Source organism: Antedon bifida, chromosome 1 (genome assembly GCF_963402885.1).
Source record: "Antedon bifida chromosome 1, ecAntBifi1.1, whole genome shotgun sequence".
Taxonomy (NCBI): Eukaryota; Metazoa; Echinodermata; class Crinoidea; order Comatulida; family Antedonidae; genus Antedon; species Antedon bifida.
This window is the reverse complement of record NC_136226.1, coordinates 23,601,874-23,626,197: the sequence shown is the minus strand read 5'-3', so window position 1 is coordinate 23,626,197 and position 24,324 is coordinate 23,601,874. Positions and strand designations below refer to the sequence as shown.

Genomic DNA, 24,324 nt, shown 5'->3' with positions numbered 1-24,324 from the left:
CCTAACAGTCTTTAAAATTTCAAATAGATCAATATACAGTTTTTATTCTTTGAAGACGACTATATTATTGTATTATTATATTTTTAATTTGTTAATGTAAAGAAATACCCATTCACGGTCGTTATATTCAATATTTATTATATCGATAGAAAAATAAATGTACTGACAAATATTTGTACTAAAATTTTAAACGTAAGTAAACTTTCACCGTAAATATGACAAGACATTTTTTAGAAACCTTTAATTTTGAAACATTGAAAGCCTGAATATAAGTAAATCAATGTTAGATTATAGTATGATTGTGTATAATCAGCTATAACTATGTTATATTTGTATTCTGATTAATTATGTAACTTCTTTATAATCAGTTTTGACATGTGTGAAACAATGTTATATTTGTATTCGGATTTATGTGACAATCTCTGAATACGTGTGAAACGTTGTTGTATTTTGACTTTTGTAACGTTTTTATAATCGCAAAGCAAGCCTATCGTATCAATAAATTGACTCAACACTTTGATGATAATATAAACCTTTTTACTATTACTACTATTCAGGTTACTATAATTATATATTTTTATAATTGATATGATAATGCCATGGTTTTCTTAATAAGTTTAAGTATAATCATAACATTATGAATAAATCTGTATTAATTCAATATTTTGAATACAATATATTAATTTCCTCAATATGTTGCCCTTTTTTATACCGTACATTTTTTATTGCTTTTTTGTGTTTTTTTGCTCCTGGACATCAAGTTTACACGCCCTCTAAACATCTTGTTAACATCCCTTTTCATTAGTCTCTATTATTTCCTATTGTACTTAAATATGTTGATGAGTACATTTGAATTGAATTAAACTGGTTTTAAAATGCTCAAGTCTGTAGGTCACCTGTATCATCAATATCAAAACCAAGTTATCAACTCAACTATTTTACCAAAAACCCAAACGTTTAAAATTTATTTTCGAATAATTAGTAAATGGTGCCACGATTAAGCACGTATGCTGAACAATCTGTTTAGATTTGTTGTAAAAATAATTACAGTGTTTGCGGCTATTTGTTTTTATATAATTTATAAATATTTGGTTCCCATAGTTTCTGTAAGTGAGATTTAATGAGTTATTCCCACCCAATCGTTTCCCCTTCGTTTTGTTCTTTAAGCCATTCAAATAATGGTTCAAAATAACTTTTAATTGCAGATGTATCAATTCGTCTCTGTCCAGTAATTTCTTGCATAGCATCCTGCCATGGTCGACTTGCGCCCATACGTAACATAGCACTATAAATAGAACACATATTTTAAAGTTACAGAACAGACCACGTCTACATACTATTCAAAGAAGAATGTATCAGATTGAATGATTTCATTATACGATACGGACCACCAACATCAAACGCTATCGGGTAGCCATCCAATACTGCCCAGCAGAACTTGTGTGTGCAATCAAGATAATTGCGAAGGTGATTGTACTCTGGATGGTATGGAAATCATGTTATTTTATTTAACTGATGTGGTATACAATAGCAGATAAATAATCCATAACGTGGATAATAGTTTTGCATATTACAAAACCAACATTTCTTTCCAATGCGTGAAGCGGAATGACCTTCGATATGACGTAATGTTTTATAAATATATACACATATATGATATAAAAGTTTTAAATTAAATTAATTAAAGAGCCTCATATATAGTTATTAATAATCCAACTTGTTTTCTTTTAAATACATTTCAAAACTCTCGTTTTGATTGACCGCTATTTGCAATGACTTACCCTAGTTTATCTCCAGCCTCTTTTGATTGGTAAATATTACATCGATGGATGGGTCCCTCGTGGTGTTTTGCTTTACACAGGGCTTCGTGAAATTGAAATTGAATTAAAAAGCTGACAAAATATCTGAAACAAACATTGGTGGAAATAAGTTACTTTATTGGTCATTGTGTTTTGTTATGAAATGAAAACAAAATATTGTGTTTTGTAAACGAATGAATACAAATAGAGTTGAGCTGTTGAGCCTATAAAATGTCTAGCTATCTATAAAGAATTGGAAATTATTTACAGTTAAGAATAACAGGCTTTATTTACAAGGGAATAGTAATTAGGAAAATCGCAATCAATAGCTTAATGTAAAGTACTTGAGTCTCTTTGTCATCCCTCGACCAAATGATACCTTTTTCTTTTTATTTGGTTTGTAAATGTCCATAATTATGTTGTTTCATTTTGGTCGAAACAATTGCTAAACTGAATTGAATTGTGAACGTACCTTATATATGGAGTTCCTGATGGTATATGGTATTTTGCGCCAGGGTCAAAATCAGCAGCTGTTCTTTCAACAGGTGCTTCAATTCCTTGATATTTTGTCCTTAAATATTTTAATTCATAAAATATTTACACACTTTCATTGATAAATTAACAAATGACACGACACTATTATCTTCTGATGTTAACAAAGAATTACATTACACTATTCACTGTAGAATGGGAATGGCCCACTAACATTGAAATGTAGCCCAATAAAAAGGATTTTAAAAGTTGTAATAATGTAACAATAACAATAACAATTAAGGCGCTATAACGAAGGCAATACTAGATCATACTACTATTTATATGAAATTTAGTTTATCATTATGTAATTGTACATTATTTCACAGGCTCTTGTCATAGGGATTTAGTTTTGCGTTTCCTTACTATGTAGTTGTTTGTTTGTTGTTGTTGACTGGCAATAAAGAATAAGAATTATAGGCCTATGTCAGTTTTATTGTAGAAATAAATTAAAACTCTTTGGATCATGTGCACATCCCCAACCATACATTTTGAAAGAGGGCGCTGCATAAACCTTTTTAAAGTATCTGCAGTCTTGTATGAATGTGTTTGTTAAAAGGGAGGCTTCCGCGACTTGGACATTCTATAAACAGTACAGTAAACAACAATAAACATCACCCTATAAATTCTTATTGATGGTTATAGTAGATAGGAATAGGCATAACCTCGCCGGAAAATAAATGTAAAATATGTACTCATCTAAAGATGTAAGCCTACCTGAGCTCCCACCACTTGGAATTGTAATTTTCTGGAGTTGTTATGCCTCTGAAAACGTCCCATCGCCATTTATCAATCATAAAGCCAAATGGTAAAAACGCTATTTTGACAAGAGCTTGACGTAGAAGAAAGTCAATATCATGATCTGTAAATGAAAAAAATATTTTCGTCATACTTTCTATTTTTGGTATTCATTTATTTTTCCATTTATTTATTCGACAAGGAAGAGTAAAATTACACAGGCGGTCAAGTCGCGATAGCAACAAGCGCCATAACACGTAACCCCACTATCCTGAAGTTTGTTCGTTAATTGTGATGCTTTATTTATCACCGAACATCAACGTTTCATTTCACTTTGTAATTGACACTTTGTAAATTGGATTCAATTATGACTATTTTCGTACGAACATACGGCGCTTAATTAGTAGAACACATAATGTGGATTTTAATTCAATCTGATTATATCAATCTGATTAGAAATACTAAGTAATTGGTTCGCTTTGGTTTTTACGTTGAAATGGACATAGATTAGGTAATATATCATACAGTTAAGTAAACCACGTCGCTGAAACAGGTTTTGTAGAACATGATATCCACTTAACTTATAATCTAGTTTCTTTGACATATACTAATGACTGATGATGTTTTCTGATATTGGTAGGCCTATTTTAATGCTTATTTTGAGTGCGTTTAGTTAGTGCGGTGAATTTAAAACTTTTTGTATAGAGATCAACCTAATTCATGCTACTAAGAGCTGCTCAGCTGATCCATTTTTCGGCAACCGTTTTCTCTACTGTCCATTATCACGTCACGTATGCAATGAACATTGACATGATTTGTTTTTCACAGAAAAGGTGTCACTTACTTTTTGTAAATTCTCCGCCGTCTAGAAGGCCCATCTTGCTGAGGTAGTCGGGTGTTACAACAGAAAGGGCAATAGTGTCTCCGACTGCTTCATGAAATCCATGATTTGCTCCCGCCCTGAACACCAGAGGCTGCTCACGATATTGAAGGTAATATTCACAATGTCCCATTTCATGATGAACTGTATAAAAATCATCATAATCTATCTGCGTACACATTTTTATCCTTAGAAACAAATAAAACAAATTATCTGGTATTTTAAAATAAAGTAGTTAGTTGTAAATGTTTGGAAGTACTCAACTGGAATTATATGTAGTTTTGGTGCTCTACATGCCATGTCTATAAAATCTGCGTATTGATATTTCGTATGTTGGCTACGCAAACACGCTTTTATATGAACATACATTTTTAGAAATGTACACACTTCCTTACCCAGTATAATACCGTACACTATAACTGTAGTGAGTTCTTTCCAACCTGCTTGTTGTAGGATAATCAGTCGGCTGGTTCATAATGACTGAGCAAGCGCAAATATCGTTCTTACGTAATGTAACTGATACATATGCGCGTACACATACCTGACGTCATTTCCTTTCTGCATATCGTGAGCTGAACCATGACAGATCACTTCACGGTCTCTTGGCTTCACCAGCATCGACTTCTTCCAGAAAGACGAAGGCATTCCACGAAGACCTAATGATGTGAAGAAGTTGTTTGCGATGTGGAACATTTGTAGAACCGTATAATCTTGTTCGCGCATGTTTGGTGTAATGTCTACACTTTCCAAATCTGGAAACGGTCGTACAATATCATAGATATTGTCCCATTGCTGAGCCCACATATTGCCTACAAAACATAATAAATCATTTTATTTAATAGAGAATACAAAGTATAGACATTGATAGCGTCGTTTTTGCTTTTGTTTGTGAACAACTTTTAGATGGATGCTGAATAAACGATTTCTAGTCCAATGTCTTTAGGTTGTTCCCACGTAGGATACAGCGCAATGACATACACGCGACGCATACGACGGCTCTTTGGAACTGCAGCATTTGATTGGCGAAGTTACTAGTTAGTTGCGTCGTAGTTGGAACCAAGCATAGGCCTATGACATTAATAATAATAATAATAATTTGTGGTCGATGACTTCGTATAAAGGAGAGACAAAGGAGGTTAAACATACTTTATTAGTTTACTTGGATCGAATAATTATTTATTCTTGCATATTCTACTGTCTATTTTTCAAAAGTAGTCAATTCAGTAATTGCTATAACCTGAAAATAAACATTGTCCTGGTTCTATTGTAAAAAGCATAAGTGACTCTGTACTGTAATTTTTTTTCACCATGATTTTATCTTGCTTTTATGTAGAATACTTTGTATCGTATCAAAATCCAATAGAGTTGCAGGATAAATGTGTATAGTAATATGTTGCCTAGGCATAATCATGTGCTTTTAAATCACTCAAAATGATAAAGCATGTGCCTATTCAAAATGTTAAATTACTTTTATGAAGCTTGAATCTTGCGTCAGTAGAATTTTAGAAGACATTATTGCTCATTGTGAAGATTATAAAACTAATTATAACTGCATTAGTATGAACGCATGGAGTATGATGACTATGATGTCGGTGTTTTTGTTATTTCATCAACCGTTCAGTGAACAGGTACACGGTCTCTGCTGTCCTGTATCTAGCTCGAACGTATTCCCCAACGGCATCCTAACATTGTTTAACCGAAATGTTAGGTAATAATCTGATTATTATGGTCTATTATATTCCCTAGAGATTCTAATCTCACAGCTCTTTAAGACTAATAAATCGAATCATTATGTTAATGATTGTGAAATATATCATGATATACGAAATGAATCATGTATCTTAAAGCATCATTAACATAATAATATCTACTGACATGACTGCAACTAATACATTTTATCAAGATTCAATGTTATTATTTTTCAGTTAATTCTATTGGATATCGCGTCATTTATTATTTAATAACAGGCCTACTAAAGCTATCAAATTCTACAGGTAATCCATGCCCTCGTCAACAGTGATCGATTCGGTTAAATTTAATCTCCAACGATGAGTTTTCCAACTAACAGATATGATTACCTAAGTACAGTCCTAATAGATTAACTAATTGTATGTTTGAACAATACCGTAACCACATATCATAGAGAACGATGACAATAATATCGAGTTTTAATAAAAGTGCAATTTCCACTAATTGTATGAACCGTTAATTACTGGCATAAATACATAGAATTCAGAAATAGTTAATTATAATCTTATTTATCCTATCATACGAAATTGATATTAGGTGCTAGATGTTGATTGATTTGATGTTTAAGGTCGTTTGTTCAACAATATTGAGTTGTAGAAGTGTAGTGCTATGAAATTATATTATTTTCTTCTTTTTTAACTGAAACATTTGGATGGATGTATTTAATTACACTGCTTTTTAAAAGATTTGCCATCTATTTCCTGAAAAGGATATCTTCTTGAACAACCATATTCTAAAGACATTCCGTTCCGATTACTGTTGACATTAGTTAACAATACTGTTTTTTCATTCATATTCTAAAAAGAAAACTACATTTCAAGAAATGTATCGTCATAGAATAGCAAATTGAAAATAGCTTCTATTATAATTATTGTCACAACTGGAGAAAGACATTAACAGTACCGGTAGCCTACCATTGATCATCTGAAAACATTATTTTATATTTTGAAATGTTTCTTATTGTTAAACTACGAGAGAATTCAGATTCAGTAATTGTATGACTGGCGTTAATTACAAGCAAAGGCCATGAATGTTTCAATTTACGAACGAATATACGTTAGGCTATTACTTCTATTTTGTTCTACAATGTATTATTCTTTGGGTATGGCATGATTTACTTCAATATCCGTTACAAAATCTTGAACATTTAACACATCTCACTTTTAGAAATAAATAGTTATGTGATTGATTTAATTGTCAATAGCATTTAGATTCGTGATTTATTGGTCATTTTATAAACTAGAAGAACCATAATACAATTTAAATCTCGTAAAATTGACAACGATTCACATTTACTTGGCTTTATAGTTTAAAAGGGAGTGATGCTGTTGTGAAATCGATCGTGTATTTCTACAATAGATCAGGGTTTAAGTGTTCGAATAAACCTGATGTACGCTGCAACATTGCAAGGTGCATTTCATGATTCGTAAAAGCTTACAAGTGAAATATTACCGTAAATTAATAAGTGATGTAGCCACTTTGTTGTTTATTTTTTCCCTTCAGGTGAAATCAAAGCCATTTGACTTTACTAGGGGAGTTTCCATAGTAATCTTAGAAATCAAATAGCAATAATGCGACCATTACAAAAGGTTTATGTTACTGCAAGTATAATTCTAACTTATCATTTGAGAGTAGTGAAGTTGAGATACACTTAGGCACGATTACGTATTATAAAATACATAAATCAATGCAAGATTATGCAGAGGTCTCTACTTAGCCTATACAGTGTATGTGTGGAATTTTCAGTAGATGACAGCTTACCGAAAACAAAAGGTTGTCGCTCATTCGATAGAAATTTACCACAGAACGTATTATTGCGTTCAATACTATTTTATCAAATATTATTTTATTTATATTTTTATTAAACATTTTTTAATTCAGAAAAAAAAAAACAGTTTTTAAGATGGAGAACCTTAATTGTCATGTTTTAAATATCTGTATATTACCCGAGACTGCATACTTTTACATATGAACTGCTTGTCTGTGTCTTTATAGGTGTTATTTTTTCAAAAAGTACTCATTATCTTAGTAGTGAATAGGTTCTTACCTAAAAGATGTGCGGGAATTGGTCCAGTAGCGCTTACACGATCCTGGTACCTGTCTCTAAGCTTTCTCCTTACGTACGCATGTAGATGTCTATATAAAGGTTTTATTTCTTCAAATAATTCATCTAAAATGGCTTCAAAGTCCTCCTCTTCGTAATTTTCCAACCAAACATCACTTTCATCATTATGACCTGTGTAAAGCAAACTTATAATCAATGTCAAGAGTCAAGAACTTTATGTTAATATATCTATTTCAACACAGGCCGTAACTTTCCTACTACTGTAGGTCTAAGCTACTCCTATCCACCATGTAGGCCTAATTGGATAAGGTATTTTTTTAAAATATTACTAATTAAGAAACATTATCGAATTTTCCTAAATGTATTATAAAATAAGTATGTTCTCTGCTTTCATTTGTAAATGTTATTTATGTCAATGTGCCTCATTATGTAGTATTTCAAAACTAAGGTATTGTACACATCTGTTTGCATCATAATTGTCTTTAATGATATCTCAGACATGTTAATCAGCCCTTTAATGATAACTAAAAATGATGTACAAAGTTGATTGCGTGTATGTATACTGCATTATCTTTAGGCCTATACCATGGTCTATAAAAACTGCGTATTCAGACGAAAATATACTGTGGTGACAAAAGTACAAAACTTCTTGTTCATACCATGTTCATGGTAAGCTAATTTGGTTTAGTCATCTTGAAATTCTTTAAATTAATCGTAGAGAAATATGTTTGATAATATGTGGCAACATCTTCTTCATCTGAGAACTCTCTCAATCCCTTCGTCTGAAGGTCTAGTCAAAAGAACCTTTTGACTTTGACAATTACAAAGCGCACATTTTTACAGAAGGGGAAAAGAACACTTGCGTCCAGTTCTGCCTAATCTTAAACAATCTTACCCGTATTTCGTGCTGCTATATTCCTAAGTTCAACGTATTGTGGATACAATTCACCAATAGGTGGGCCAACTGCATCTCTCCATCCTTTCCAGGCCCATAATAATTCGTCGTAATCACGAGAATCAGCCATTATACTTTCAAGATCTGGCTCCAATGACAAACACTCAGTACTAGGTGGGTCACGGCAAACTTTAGCCTGGGCATATATTGATAACATCTCAGTTGTAATAGCATTGTATCGTCTGAATTTTATAAAAAGAAACAATCATTTTTATATTCTTTTTAGATATATTTATTACTGGGATTTCGTTTAACTAATAATAGGCCTAATTCTCCAAACCCAAAGTCATCAGTAATAGTTTCTCAAAGGTTTGTTTGCACGTTTGCAACAACCACCATGTCGGCGGCACAACCCAATGTGAAAATGTTATTGGTAAGACACAAACTGCGCTATATAAATCTAAAACACGTACGCCTGAACACCTTTAGCAGCGTTTTAACGCTAAAAAGTGTGTGAATCTTGGCACGGGCGAAATCTTATAAACATTATCTCTCTTGTCAGAAAATAGTACGATTTTCCTACCTAACTTGTTGATCATCGCGAAGTTCCCCGCCTTGCAGCAATAGTTGAAACATTCTTTTGATCTTATAACTGAAATTTTCAGTGTTGAACTTTCTCGCTCGTTTTTTAACTTCAGTATCCCAGTCGTGGAGCTCTAGCGAGATTGTATTCATAATCTATCACAACAAAATAACAATTAGTTGCATAGAATAATATTGAACTCATCACACGAATTACGTATCACAGTAAAGAATTTATTAAAATCTGAATCATTTTGGTTATTACTACGATTATACCTATGGCCTACTTGTTATGTAGGCCTAGAACCGTTATAAAAATAACCTTTTTTTCCATCTGTGTAAGTGTCTGAATGGGTCTAGAGTAATACCCATAAAACTCGCACATAAAGCCTGTTTTGCAGTTGCCTAATAAATACGCACGTATTGAAACTGTCAACTTATGCGCATGCGTATTCATATTTCCATTTTCCAAATCTCTTTCTGACGAGATCTAGTTTGAATTCTAGTTTCTTTAGTATCTCGATCAGTTTCTACCTTTCACTTAGCGAACCTTTAAACCAATCAAATCTCTATAAATGAGTTGTTCGCGCGAATCAAAAGCGTCAGCTTATACGCATGCGTATTCACACTTTCCTCTTCCAAATCCTTTTCTGCGACGAATTCTAGCTCCTTGCGTTGTTCGCTTTAGCGAAATATAGTACTAAGTTTCTACTTTTTGCGAAGCGAACAATTTGCAGAGCTAAATGAGTTACGACCAGTGCTGTATCTCCACATACTATCTATTTCAGAAGTATGGTAGGAATATTTAGTAATACAGGATCACATGTGGTGCCTGTATCATGTAAGGTTAGGTTATATTGATTACCGTATAGCTGTTCGCTCTTGTAGTGGAAAAACGCAGTGCAATTTTTTTTCTCTGCGAAACATTGGATTCGCGCGAACTTTTAGTCTACTGAAAACAGGCTTCATATTCTATCAATTGTGATAAACAAACGGTTCTTAAAATTTCTCTGCCACTATAATTACTAGCATCCTCATGTTGGTTATTAAAAGTTTTTTTTAAGAATCAGTGCATTAGCTTATTTAAGAGAAAGAAATGTGGACCCTAAGGAAATGTTAAACATGTTTTACAATACTCACTACAGAGTTGTGATCAGTCATGTTTGTTTCGTAATTCCAATTAGCGATGGCTAATTCATTGTTCTTTTCAATTAACCTTGTATTCAGCTCCGCAAGCCATACTTTCGCTAATACTTCATTGTCTATACTACCGTCTAAAAAAAAAATTAAAGCTTATTTCAGTGATTTGGATGGTTTGATAACGACGTTAATGATAACATTTTTTTAGTTCTATTGGTGTAGATGTTAAACAAAAGTTGCACAGAAATGTAAATTACAATTTTTTTAAATTATAAAATATTGTTTATTTTTTGGAATAATATAAATACCTTTTTAACATTGTATAATTATACAAAACAATAAAAAAAATCATGATAAACAGAACGTTGTTAGAAATACCTATATAGTACTGTTACTATGTTGTCACGAAAATCATTACAAATCACATGTACAAATAAGAAAAGTTTACTGTAATAGCAACAAAAATAATAGAAAATGTCTTATGTACAGTATGGAAAAATATAGGCCTAATGTATAGAAATATTTTAAATCATGTCTCCGTGTCACAAATCTCCGTGTGTGAAATTAACTATCTTTGGTATCAGGTACTGTAAAATTTGTCAATATTCTTGTTTAATTTTGAAAAAGTCGTTGCCTTCTGCGAGTTATTGCAAAGTTGTTGATGAACATGAGCAGATTTATTTTATTGAAAATGGTTTATTTAATGCACAGTGCAAAAACAAGCCGTTCGTTAAAGGATTTACGTTGCATTCTCTAGAAAAATTATATCATATTATGTCATGAAAAAATTAAAACCGCGTAATGTATCTGCAAGCAGGCAGCATCTTTCAAATAAAAATAACTCAAATAAATTCAGCAAATCGCAGAATTCTCATCACTTTAACTTCGTGACGTCATTCCGATCCAATTGCTCTTCAAGATTACATTAATTTATATTCTCTATAAACTCCTAATAACATAATTGCAAGGAATGGACATTAATGTTAATCAACTTTTTATATTTGATTACTTAATTTGGTTGAGATTAAGCTAATCTGGTCGTGACGCCTTAGGGGATTCTAGCGTGTAATAATGGCATGGTCCAAGTCTTTATTAATAAAACAAATCTGAATTGCTTACATATGAATGAAGCCACTTTGTCAAATTAAATCTTCAGTCAAACGAACTCATAATTACAATGACTATCAGATTGAAACTATCTGAACGTACGTCAAAATATAGAAAGCTCTCATTCTGTCAAAAAGTTTAAATATGTAGGTTTATTTAGTACACTGAATTAAGATTTACTAGACCATGGTGGAAAATGAATGAAAATAAAAAGAATACATTCCAACCTTATATAATGAACAGTTATTATAGACATCCACACAAATCAAGAATGGAATTTTGTGCAACGAAGCTTCGTATATTCTCTCCTAAAAAAACGTACAATGATAGATGCCTGCTTCCCACAATAAAACCGATTTTCATACATAATGCATGCATCTAACCATGGAGAATTTCTCCATGAATTAATCATGTCCGGTATCAAAGGCAAATTCTATATTAAAGGGTCACATTTATCACATTTAACTTTAGTATAATACATTTATTCGTTTTATTTTGTTTATATTTAGTTTGTGATTTACTTCACCACAGTTTTTGAGTGCAACCGTTTAAAAGACCAATACATTTATTTAATAGTGCCGACCAACCACACTTAAACCCTCCGTCAAATTACCCTGGAGTTTGTTTAATACAGGTGTAGGCTATTTTAAAACGGTGAATTTCAACTGGTAGGCCTCGTACGTATTTAAATAGGCAACAACTGTAATGTTTACCACTCTTCCATGCGTTTATACTAATCTTAAACATAATAATAATAATAATAATCAGGGAGAGACACTCTTCTCTGATATAATCTTTTCAAAATTCTAAACTGACTTTTTGTTTCCATTTCACCTCTCATTATCGTGTACTTCTCAAAAGCTTGTCAAATCTCCCGTTTGTCAATCTACTGCGTTTATTGCTTTTATGCACATTTTAGAAATTGCCTTCTTTTTATCAGAACAATTTGTATCTCGTGACGACTTTACGTTGCTATGATTGAAAGTGGATTGTCATCTAACAAGGTCATGCTATAGTCTAGACTTGCGTATAATTCATATATATATTTTCCTTTAGTGTTTTTTCCGAATTTCCAATAAAAGAAATAGTAACTAAGATGATGATGTAGATGGAACAGGTAAGAGGAAGGCACCAAACTATATAGTTAACTATTATTCAATTCAATTTCATTTTATTTCGGAAATATCATCCATATAAATAAACTTATAAACCATAAAACTAAACTTAAGTATATAGAATGCTTCTCCATCTACAATACATTTTGGAGTTATGGAGCATATGTTTGCAAACACAAGCAACAAGGATGTTACCACTATTCAACATACGTTGCATGAAACTATAGGTAGATTTTCGCATGTACTCGTTAAAGGAAGGAACACCATGTTCAATAAACATTGCACTGGCACTACTACTTCTAGAGACATTAAGTATACGGCGCAGAGCATTATTGTAGCATACATTAAGAGATCTAATATTCTTCATACGATAGTTACACCAAAGGGCTGCACAATACATATCAATACAGTAAGATCTAAAGAGACAACATTTAACATTGGTAGAGCATTTCATAAATTTACGATTGAGTGAGTTGCTTCTAATACACAAAGACCTGTACTGACTTTGAATGTCGGCCTCATCACTGCAATCACACATAAGAATATGACCAAGATAGGTACCTTTCTCAACATAAGCAAGTTTTTTACCAAAAAGTTTAGTAATAGAATTACCTTCAAGTTTGCAAGTACGAGGACAGAAACGCATACAAAAAGATTTCTTATCATTAAATAAAACATCATTCTCTTGCGAAAACTCTTCACAAACATGTATCAATAGCTGGAGACCAGCAACAGAAGGAGCAAGTAGAACAAGATCATCCGCATAACTAAGATGATTCAAGATAATGTTTCTACATTGGCAACCCTGACACAAACCACTTAGTCTACAATTTAGAGTACTAATATATATGTTATAAAGGAGAGGGGACATAACCCCACCCTGTCTAACTCCATTGGATACTGTAAATGGATTTGAAACAGAGTTTCCCCAACGTATCACAAAACTCTGTTTCTCATACCAACATTTGAGCAATTTAACAATACAAAGATTAATACCATTGTTAATGAGCTTATTATAAAGAGTCCAGTGATTGACTCGATCAAAAGCCTTACTGGCATCCAGAAAGCAGGCAAAAACTGGACTACCATTTCTATTGTAGTAGTCAATTACATGTTTTAAAACAAAGATACAAAGATTATTCATCCTTTCATGACATGTGGAAATTAACGGGTTTTTTTACATTGGAGAAAACAAAAGATGTCAAAAATGAATGTCACGTTGTAGTTAGATTTTCAGAAGTTGCTTATACAAATCTATGCATATGTAAAATTAGTCTTTAATTCAGCTAAAGTCTTAAAAAACGTTGGTAAAACTATATTTAAAATATATACACTAGGTAATGTTAAGAAGCAAGACTATACTTAATTATGTAATAAGAAAACGCTGGCAATATGAATATGTTATACGGATCGATGCGACTGCATCACAGTACCTTTACTACTGCAATAACATTATTGGATTGGAATTTGTATTTTTATGTTGTTGAGTACCTAGAAACCAGGTTTAGCAACAAGAAGAGTGAAGATGGAATAGTAGCAGTAACAAAACCTAAGAGTACTGATATAATAAATCAAATATGAACTTTTAAACGATTTAACGACATAGTGCATATAGCTACAAGGGTATTAGTCCGATCATTAAATCACCTAATACAACATTATCGGCTTGAATTAATATCTAAATTTAATCCATTCATAAAATCTGAATAAATCTCATGGGATTATTTATTATATCGATATCCCATTATGGTGTCATTCACTTATGTACGAGATGTGTTTAGTTCATCATGTTTGTATCTGTTTAAGGTGGTGTCTCATGATGAAAGGCGTTTTAAGTTATTAATCTTTTTCCTTTAAAGATGTATTGTCTTCCAAAAACATGAAAAATGAAGATCAATAAAATCAAATTTTGAATAGGCGATTTTGTAGTTTTAATTAAGTTAATCACTTCCGCAGAAAAACAAATGAAAATAAATAATGTTTTCAATTATAAGAAGACAAAACAAACAGTTAAATTTAACCAAAACCCCATTGGCTGGCTTTAAATTACAGTTTTTTTAGTTAAATAACGTTTTCCGTTCCAATTTTGGGCAAAATGAATAACTATTATGGAACATCAAAACGGAATATTTAACAAAAAAAATGTGAAAAAAATGTTTTTTCAGAGTGAAAATATATCTTTAAAATGGTTTTGAAGACCATGAAAATTGCATAACTTTACTTTACCAAATTTTCTAATGAATAAGTCAATCTGTCTAATATAGGCCTCGGTATATCATAAAATAAAATCGTATTATTATCAAAATTGTTTATATTTATTACCAATTTTAGTTTTTAATGTAATTTTTAGTTGGGATTTGTGTAACCCTGTCCTTTTTACCTACTTCTGTTTGTTTTAATCTTGTCAATAACCATTAGGAAGGAAGTTCCTTTTGATTAATGTAATTCAAGCATTCCCGGATCAATGGTTTTCACCTTGCAGAGCGGATCCAGAAACTGAGAAATAGGGAGTGGACGACAGGTCTTTTAAATAGTATGAAGCCTAATAAATGATGAAATTAACTTAAATGTTTTATATAGCCTAGTTCATTGTTTTCAGGAAGTAAAATATAGAGGGGCTGGTTATTTCAAAACAAATAAATTGGTTACTTTTCCAAGAAGTCTACTGAACGGCAGTATTTTTATATAGGCCTATTATTTATGTCAACCTAAAGTTGATATTTGATCATCCCATTATTTCGCTTTTTTACGAATGGTAGGCCTACTGTAACAAAATGATTACCTACCTTCTACTTCATTTTCTATATCAGCAGACACGTAATTGATTGAACATATAATGCTCAGGACAAACAGCCAAACAGTCATTTTCCAGGTTTCCATAGCGTTCTGCAAAATACGAAAGCGTTCAGTTACTATGCAACGTGTAAACTGAGAACATACTATCTCTAAACTTATTCTGGAGTGTTGTACCATGTATTGTTGATGAAAGATATAGTAATGGAATATGGCTTCAATTAAAGCTGCTACGTGATTCCTTTGGCCAATCAAATCATAATCTATTAAAGACGTTTCGACGTCAAATCAAGTGAATTAAATCCAAATTCGACACTTAAAAGAAGTGATTGAAATTTATTTATGATGAGTTGGAAATACGTACAATTATCTGATTTTAAATATAAGAACTACCGATCGACCATATAATATGTCTTGCTTGTGAGAAAAAGTACATTGTGTAACATTAGTCTGTTTTGTTGCAAAATAGCCTGTAACTTATCCATCCTAAATCAACTTTAAACAGCTTAGGCCTACATCAAAAATCTATTTAGATATAAAAATCCTTTCTCTCAATGATTCAAAATGGACGTAAACAGTTTTGCAAATGAGGTCTAAGGAATTGCAAACATACATACGTACATAATCTAGAGAGTAAATTATATCTACACAAAAGCAAGCATTAACTTTACTGAAACATTGAAATGCGATTTAATCTGTTAAAATCGCCATCCGCAAAGACCCCTGGGAATCGTTTTATCTCTTCTCCTTACTCTATAAAAACTCTAAACTAAAAGAGTGACATCTAATACGTTAATATAGAATAGATGGAATAGAATCTATTCACCGTTGCAATATCCATTTTAGGCATCCATCTTCTTTTGGCACGCGTAGTTACTTTTCATCGCGCGTGCGTGCTTATGACGTCATGAAGTTTTATTTTTATCGTGATGTAGAATTCACATCATCGGATGTCTGAAGTTAAGAATGCGGTACTTAAGTACGTATAATCAAGTACTCTTACAAATAGTGAAAGAGAGATAAGCGGTGAACATCTAGTGACTAAATAAGAGGTATTGCACTTTGCACACATGTTGATTCCAAATTTACATGTTTTTGATAAGAAAATGACAGCGAATGTAACACAAATCATAACCTTTCTAAATTTAGATTTGTTTCAGATTAGGCCAAATTTTTCCAACAGTCTAATTGGAATAATCAGGCCTAAGTATTCCTATTTTGTGTAAACATTGATTTTTAAAATTATTTATAATTATATTCTTATTTTATTGTATAGTGTGTGTATACTTATTCACCCAGATGGAACAGTAAGTAACTCACACTAGGATTGAACTCTGTACCTTGATTGGATGACAAGTAAGTTGTCACCACCAAACTACAACTCCATTAATATATATTGTAATTGTTATCAATTTACGAAATCATGTGCACACTTTTCGTTTTGAAAATTAGCTCTAATGAAGTCTACAATTGATATTTTGGAATAAATATGATTGCCGAGTGATTGTTATTATCATTAAAGCTACAGAGCGTGAACAAAAATACGGAACCGCGACGCACTCGTCGCTTTCAAAATGAGAATTGCGTGGTTGAACTGACGCTTGGGAGAACACTGATGACTAAAAGACTCAAGAAATTGTTAATGTCTACCTTACCACTTACAACATAACATTTCAATGTAAATTACAGGACACGTGATTGCAAGCAATATTAGTAGTGACAGAACTAATATTTGGAATAATTCACACGTTTGTATTAGCAGTCTTGTCATTAGGCAACTAGTGATGAACATAATTATTTCATATGATAAAATAACACAAAATGAAAACCAAAAATATAATAAAATATATTATTTGTATGTGCTGGTAATGCGATTTATTTGACCAGTTTGTAGAATGATGTTAGGCAAAATATCACAATATGTATGAACAGATCAACGTTTAAAAGTCGAGCATTATTATAGTATGATAAGAAACCAGCTTTACCGAATGAACAATGTTGCTAAAAAAACAATATAGCCTATCTTTCTATGATTTACAATGAAATGTGTGGGATTGTTAGGTGAAACGGATAAAGACAGGGTGGAAAAGAACAAGTTTCATTTAACAAGATCAACAGACTTATTTAAGATAAAATTTACTTAATTTATTTGGCAAATATTAACATGACTTGCTGCAGCCTATTGCTTGTCTTATTTCACTAATCTTTCTCCACCTACACATGTCACTTTATGATCAGAACATACAATGAGTTATGTGGCTGAGATTTTACACGGTATTCCCGATGGAGAGCAGGGAGGCCATACACATTCTATGCTTCAGATTTATGTTTTCACATTATAGTGTATACACTTACTATTTGAACGATTTATGACGGTAGGTGAGGAATATGTTTTCAATTCCAAATGGAGTATGTATCAAGCGTGGTTCCCATTAGTTAGTTGACCAATTACGGCGACATTTGGATGATGCATCGCGTCATGATTGGTTAAATTATTATTTAAATTATTTTTAAAATTATTTTTTATGAATATACTGTACAATTAGTAGCTTTCTTTCAACTGAAAACAAAAGCAAAAATAATAGTATGCACTAATCACTTACGCTAACATAAAACGTGTTTGTTTATCAACTTCACGTTTCCCATAAATTACCAAAGATGATTATAATCGATTATGTCAAATCTTGAGAGGTAGTTAAAATTGTAGCATAAGTGTCGTAATATATAGTGTCGTAAACTTAGCTGCCATAATCATTTTCAGCCTAGTGATCACATCAATTGGTATATTATATTGTTATTTCATCAACTTCAGCGTAACTAACCAATTTTATCACTTTCATTGTTATAATAATCTCGATTTTGCTATTAATTTATTATTATTTACAACATAATTGTCTTCAAAATCCCGATTACCTCATACTCTTAACAATCTACACTCATTATCATAATTATCTGTAAATTCATCATCGTCATAATAATATCCATATTCTTCGCCACTGGACTTTTTTTGTCATCGTCACCATTAGACATCTTCCTCGCCGTCACCATTGGACATCTTCCTCACCGTCACCATTGGACATCTTCCTTACTTTCACCATTGGACATCTTCCTTGCTGTCACCATTGTACATCTTCCTCGCCGTCACCATTGGACATCTTCCTTGCTGTCACCATTGGACATCTTCCTCGCCGTCACCATTGGACATCTTCCTTGATGTCACCATTAGACATCTTCCTCACCTACACAGTTAGCCATCGGTCTTCTCCACTGTCATCATTAACCATCTTTTTTCACCATCCATCTTCTTCACCGTCACCAACATAAACAACATCTTTATCGTAACCATCATGCCATCTTCCTCATCGTCACCATTAGCCATCTCCTTAACTGTTACCACTATAGCCATCGTCTTCGCCCTCAACATTGTCATATCATAGCTTTCATAGTAATCTCCATCACCCACATCATAATAAACATTCTTCTTTACCATCACCTCCTCACCGTCACTTACAGTATCTTCCTCGCTTCGCCATCTTCTTTATCGTAATAGTCATCTCATTTACAGTCACTATTATTATAGCAATCTTCTTCATCCTCTTCTTAATTATCCATACCATTTTCCTCACCATAATTATCATCATCACCCTCATCATCCTAGCCAACAACTATTCAATATTCTATATTTAAATGAGTTAACAGGCACAACATAAAATGTGTACTGTTACTTATAGTACACAATAAATATCAAACCTAAAATAATTAAAGTAATTTCCTAATTTTATCTCAAAATACGAGTTTAGCATTCTGCACATGAATGATTGGTTTAGCTACAGGGTACGATTCATGTGCTTCTCGTATACAGGGTCATTACTCTAAGTTAGCCCCTTGACAAACAACTAATCATTATCCTCTAAGCTGTTCAAAAATTCTACGCTTTTAGTACGACGGATCGTACTAGAAGAATAATACTATCTTGTGTGGCAATGTATCATAGATGATTATACTTCTGCCGATCGACGACTAGTGCAGAATTCGATCAATTACCGTCATTGTTGAAACTTCTATTTTGCTGCATGTAACTTAGAATTCAATAGATTCACCATACATTAGTGACGTAAGTTCAATTAATCAATATGTTATATTAGTGTAGCTTTTTAATACAATATAATACAAAAAAAAACAGTTGTTGGCGATGATGAATGGAAGCAAGAATCTGTCATGAATTTCAAAACTATTAAAGATAGGATATAATGTAAAGTAACAAAAAAGCAAATGTACAGTAATATTAGAGAAAACAACTGACTTTGAATGAACATGTAATGTAACACATAGATGCACAATACATTTTAATGGGAGAATATTTTGATTTAAATAAATGTTTAACAGAATGATACAAACTCTCTGAACCACCAGAAACAGTCGTTTCTCGGTACTGTCTCTAAATTTGTCATTGACAAATTCCATAACATCTCATGTGACGCCTGTATCATAGACCTTAACTTTAATAAGCTTACATTGATACACGCAAAACAATGTATGACACAATTGTCAAAATCGGCAAATAATTCAATTAAATTAAGTTTGTACATTCTAATAATATACTGAATATTGAATGTTTAAAATGTAAAGTTGTTTCCTATACAAGAACCAAATTGAATAATTCATGCTTTTTAACTTTTTGGACATTCTAATGATAATTATAAAAAGTCGATTATATTTTAGTATTCTCTGTCTTTTACAAACATGTTGATTTTATGAAAATGAAATCGCTCAATCTTTTAGTAATTATTGATAGTTTTGTAAGACGAGTTTCTCGATGAGTCTTGCTCTCAAGGAACTATTGTAATACCTGTTAGCGACTGCACATCGTTGCCTTTATAACCATTATTGTAAATATGGCTTAGATCTCTAATTTATATCAAACGTGAGTTATATAAAGTGACAAATTCATGTGACACTCACGTTTCTAAGGACATAAATAATTATATCTCTTTATCTTCAGTATTTCTCTTTCCTTGACGGCACTCAGTTTTACCATTTTGTATCATAATCTTCCTCTGGCGGAAATTAGAATATCAATTAACCTGATGCATTACCGCTGTTCGCTCTTTGCAAACAATATTAAAATTGATGAGTGTGTTAGCACCCAATGAGATCAGTATCAGCTTATCTCAGCTCGATAAAGTACATCGAATGAAAAGGCTAATAATAAATGTATTTATTATTTATTACAGAAATATTTATAATAATATAATAATTGGTAATATTAACAATGTATATCTAGCAGGTGTTTTCAGAAGTTAGAGTGGCGAAAGATTAGGTATCTATTTCACAATCAAATATATGTGGCAATCCCATGGTATGTGATTGATCAGTGCTGCCATGTTCGATGTAGAACCGTTACGGCATTAATTAACGTTTTAAAAACACAATTTGGCCCCAAGGGAAACTTTCTAGAAACTGTGACTGTCAAATAATTCCAACATGGCCTTTTGTTTAACATAAAATAAATACATACAAACAAACATAACAAAACACAATCAGATAAAAAGTACCAAAGACAAAAAAGAACCCCTCATGATGCCCAAAATGGCTTGCTACAAGACCAATACTTAATCATATAAAAATCACAAATAAACAACAACATAAGTAATAATCAGAAGTACCTAATAAAGAAAAATATCGATATTTAAAGGAATCGGTTGATTTTGAATCTGTAATAACCGGGTCAATATTGTTCCATAGGCTAGTACTGTACATTTTGAAAGATCTAATTGTAGTTAAGATCGGCCTAAATTCTGCTACAATACTGGTGATGTAGGCCTATATTTCCATAATTTCCATCCATATTGGAATATCATAAGCAAAATTCTAAAACTTGCTTGCAATAATGATGATAATAGCCCACTGCAGGCACTGTTTTGTATACGTGACGTATGAACTAATTAGTTATAAGCATGACAAAATCATCGCTTCCAATTACTGTCAACTTTCACTTAATCATGTAAAGGTAAATATAATCATGTAGATTAATTAGCATTGTTTTTAAAATGATTGTTGATTGGTTGTTTGCTAGTTGATACATACGTTGTATATTTCAACGTATTAACATAAAACCGTAATCTGTATTTTGTCACTGTAGGCCTACTGATTTTAATAAATAGTTAGGGCTCTGGATAAAGGTAACATACGGTATAAAACACCAAACATAAATCATCAATACTATAAAGGTACATATTTAAATTCATCAATTAGGCCTAACATCTTTGGCCACATAAGATTCCTATACCTTTACCTTAGCAATAACGATATTATTGTTATGGCTCACTTACTCAACCCTTCATAACTGGTCCACATGGAGTACTTAATACGTAATAATACGCGAGTGACATTCGAGGACCCAAATTATGTAGTAATTCAGTCCCTGTATTATTAGTCTATGTAAAAAATGTTATTAGAACCAATATACTTTTCAGTTAGCTTAGTATTCACTTTTCTATTTTAATTAACATAAGTATATACATCCTCTAAATTAGCAGAGGAAAATCATGATATTTCATAATTATATATAATAATACCTGCTTATCAAATAAAGATAGAAACTTTATGAATTCCCTTTCGCATTTGGAGTAAGTTTTATACTATGTTATTTTAAACATTATATTCCTTTTTGTTTTGTTTTATTTCGTATAGTATATACATCTTTTACTAATTCATGTCTTGTAAAGGAAAAGTGCAAGGAATAATTTTCAAGTGGTGTGATGTAACATCGTGTTGGAACCATTCACAATTAAATCATGACCTAATTATAGCAGCTCTTCACATGGAGTTGGAAATTACCTTAAGCTATGTGGATCTTAACAAGATAGGCCGTTTAGCATGTGACACAAACTGTTCGGCAATTATAAAACATAATACGATAATGTCCACAGACATTAAACACGATTTCGCTTGATTTAAATTTGTGTTTTTTGTCTATTAAAAATAATACAAATCTAATCGCATTTTTGTTAGTGTGATGTATCAATTATTGCACTCTGTTTGGTTGGTAAATTACCATGTATCATGACGTGACACTAAACTTATCGGTAATTACGGAGGTCTGGTAATGCGGGAATACGTCTACAAACAGATTTTGCTTGATTTAGATTTTTATTTTTTTAAATAAAAAATCCCAATAACAAAGGGCCTATTTATTTGGACGTGTGGTGTACCAATTAATGCAAAGCACTCATTACTTAGGCTCACACGCCGACTGCTGTCTATTTGGCAAAATACGATGCTGTAATCTGATTATTGATGTTTATATTAATATGCAATATTGCCAAGATTTATTTCTGACATCGATCGAAACAAACAGGTTAAAAGGAAAGTATTTTACTCGAATGTAAAGGTGAAATGTATTTACACAAACAGGTATTATTACTTGAAGTAATCTGAATTTATTATGAGATTAAACATTCGCTCCTTCTACATCTTTAAACTGATTTACGATTACGATTTACAATGCAGTATCATAAAATAATTACGAAACAGCAATGAACAATTTCAAATAAAGAAACTGACATGGATTTCAGTCTGTACCATGGGGGTATTGGTATTTATTTAAACAACATATATGTACATCATAAAAATGGAACTCAAAATAAATGAATATAATCGATGAAATAATAATAAGAAAAAACAGCATCATCAACAACAGCATAATAGCATCAATAAACACAAAAATTAATGATAAAAAGGACGATATTATAGTGAAATATGAATAAATATATTATAATATCCGATAGAGATAAGTAATTAAATACGGTTTTATTTAGGCCTATGGTACGGTAGGTTTGGTTCACATCCGTTTTAAGCGATGCTTGGGAAATGAACAAGGAGCACGGAACACTCGTTGATTCCCGGGTGTCCCCTTCATATTATGTTCTAACGGTAGTAAATACATTCAAAACATCGATTTACTGGTACATGGTCTTAATTTAGGCTAACTGTTTTCTGTACAAGGGTGTGTATAGATTCACTCCACACGGCTCGAAATACCAGTTGCAGATCCAGGGTTTGAATAGGGTGCGGGACCAACAATGTAAAATATGAAATACTGAACTCAACTAATAATGTTCAGAATTTATTCACAATTGCACTGACACTGAACAATATTTACAAAAACCGAAGTCCACAGAACACCCACACACTTTAGAAACACAATACAACGGTAAACAATAGGCAGGTTCAAATACTTCCAGACACTTAAGTTCTATCTCTGTTTTGTTATTTTGAGAGATCAATTGTAAAAACCTAAAAACACGGTCAAATGAAATGGTTTCAACACAAAAGAATAGTATGGATAACGTAACAAGTTTGTATACGTTTATGAACGTGATATTATTAGGGTACAGAAACTCACCTCTAAATTTGATTCGGTCCTACCGTATAATTCCTCTCTGAATGACCTACAGAAGAGGTGCGCCCGCACCCTTCAAGGTGTCAACAATGACTCGGTTCCAAGTCCTTTAAATTACTTGAACAAAACAGTACAGCAGTGCCGCTCAAAAAGCCAACAAGAAGTTTAATCTGACAGGCAGACAAACGCAGCTATCGATTCTACCATATGGTTTTAACACGTTTGGTTTGTCTCAACTGATTTTACTGCTGCAGCAGTAACGCACTACTCGTCAGCTCTCGTTGTTTGTCATAGAGCATGAAATATGCCGAATCGTTTTCTGATCGCTGATCAGCCATTCATTGTCATGTTAATCGTCGATACACATCGATAACCCAATTGTGAAATTTCTTTTACTAAGTAAACGTCCTGTAAGTATGAATAGCCATACTCTTACAATGTTTTGATAATTATTTTTTTTTATCTTAATTTTAATATTTATATTACAGTAGATCCCCTCAATCAGATCGGAGACACTTTACCGTTA

At 32.2% G+C, this 24,324-nt stretch overlaps 1 protein-coding gene across 3 annotated transcripts; it reads right to left on the bottom strand.

The window, feature by feature from the left end:
- Positions 1-117: 117 nt before the first annotated feature.
- LOC144845584 (angiotensin-converting enzyme-like) lies at positions 118-24,081 on the bottom strand. 3 transcript variants are annotated; one of them, XM_078703031.1, is made up of 12 exons: positions 23,802-24,081; positions 15,388-15,487; positions 10,380-10,513; positions 9,241-9,395; positions 8,658-8,899; positions 7,745-7,933; positions 4,490-4,757; positions 3,913-4,136; positions 3,048-3,192; positions 2,272-2,370; positions 1,782-1,904; positions 118-1,285 (listed from the first exon to the last, which is right to left on the bottom strand). In XM_078703031.1, exons 2-12 carry the CDS (start codon positions 15,479-15,481, stop codon positions 1,126-1,128), a joined length of 1,833 nt encoding a protein of 610 aa, XP_078559157.1. In that variant the 5' UTR covers positions 15,482-15,487; positions 23,802-24,081; the 3' UTR covers positions 118-1,125. The 3 variants fall into 3 exon arrangements, with proteins under 3 accessions (XP_078559157.1, XP_078559153.1, XP_078559144.1); XM_078703027.1 differs by lacking the exon at positions 23,802-24,081 and adding an exon at positions 20,357-20,437; XM_078703018.1 differs by lacking the exon at positions 23,802-24,081 and having other exon boundaries at positions 15,388-15,560.
- Positions 24,082-24,324: the final 243 nt, after the last annotated feature.

Bases quoted from the DNA above. Each gene is read 5' to 3' on its own strand.
- LOC144845584 (XM_078703031.1), bottom strand. From the start codon at position 15,481: ATGGAAACCTGGAAAATGACTGTTTGGCTGTTTGTCCTGAGCATTATA. The intron at 10,514-15,387 runs GTAGGTAATCAT...TTTTTTTTTTAG, and splicing joins TATAGAAAATGAAGTAGAAG to ACGGTAGTATAGACAATGAA. The intron at 1,286-1,781 runs GTAAGTCATTGC...TTCTATTTATAG, and splicing joins GAGGCTGGAGATAAACTAGG to TGCTATGTTACGTATGGGCG.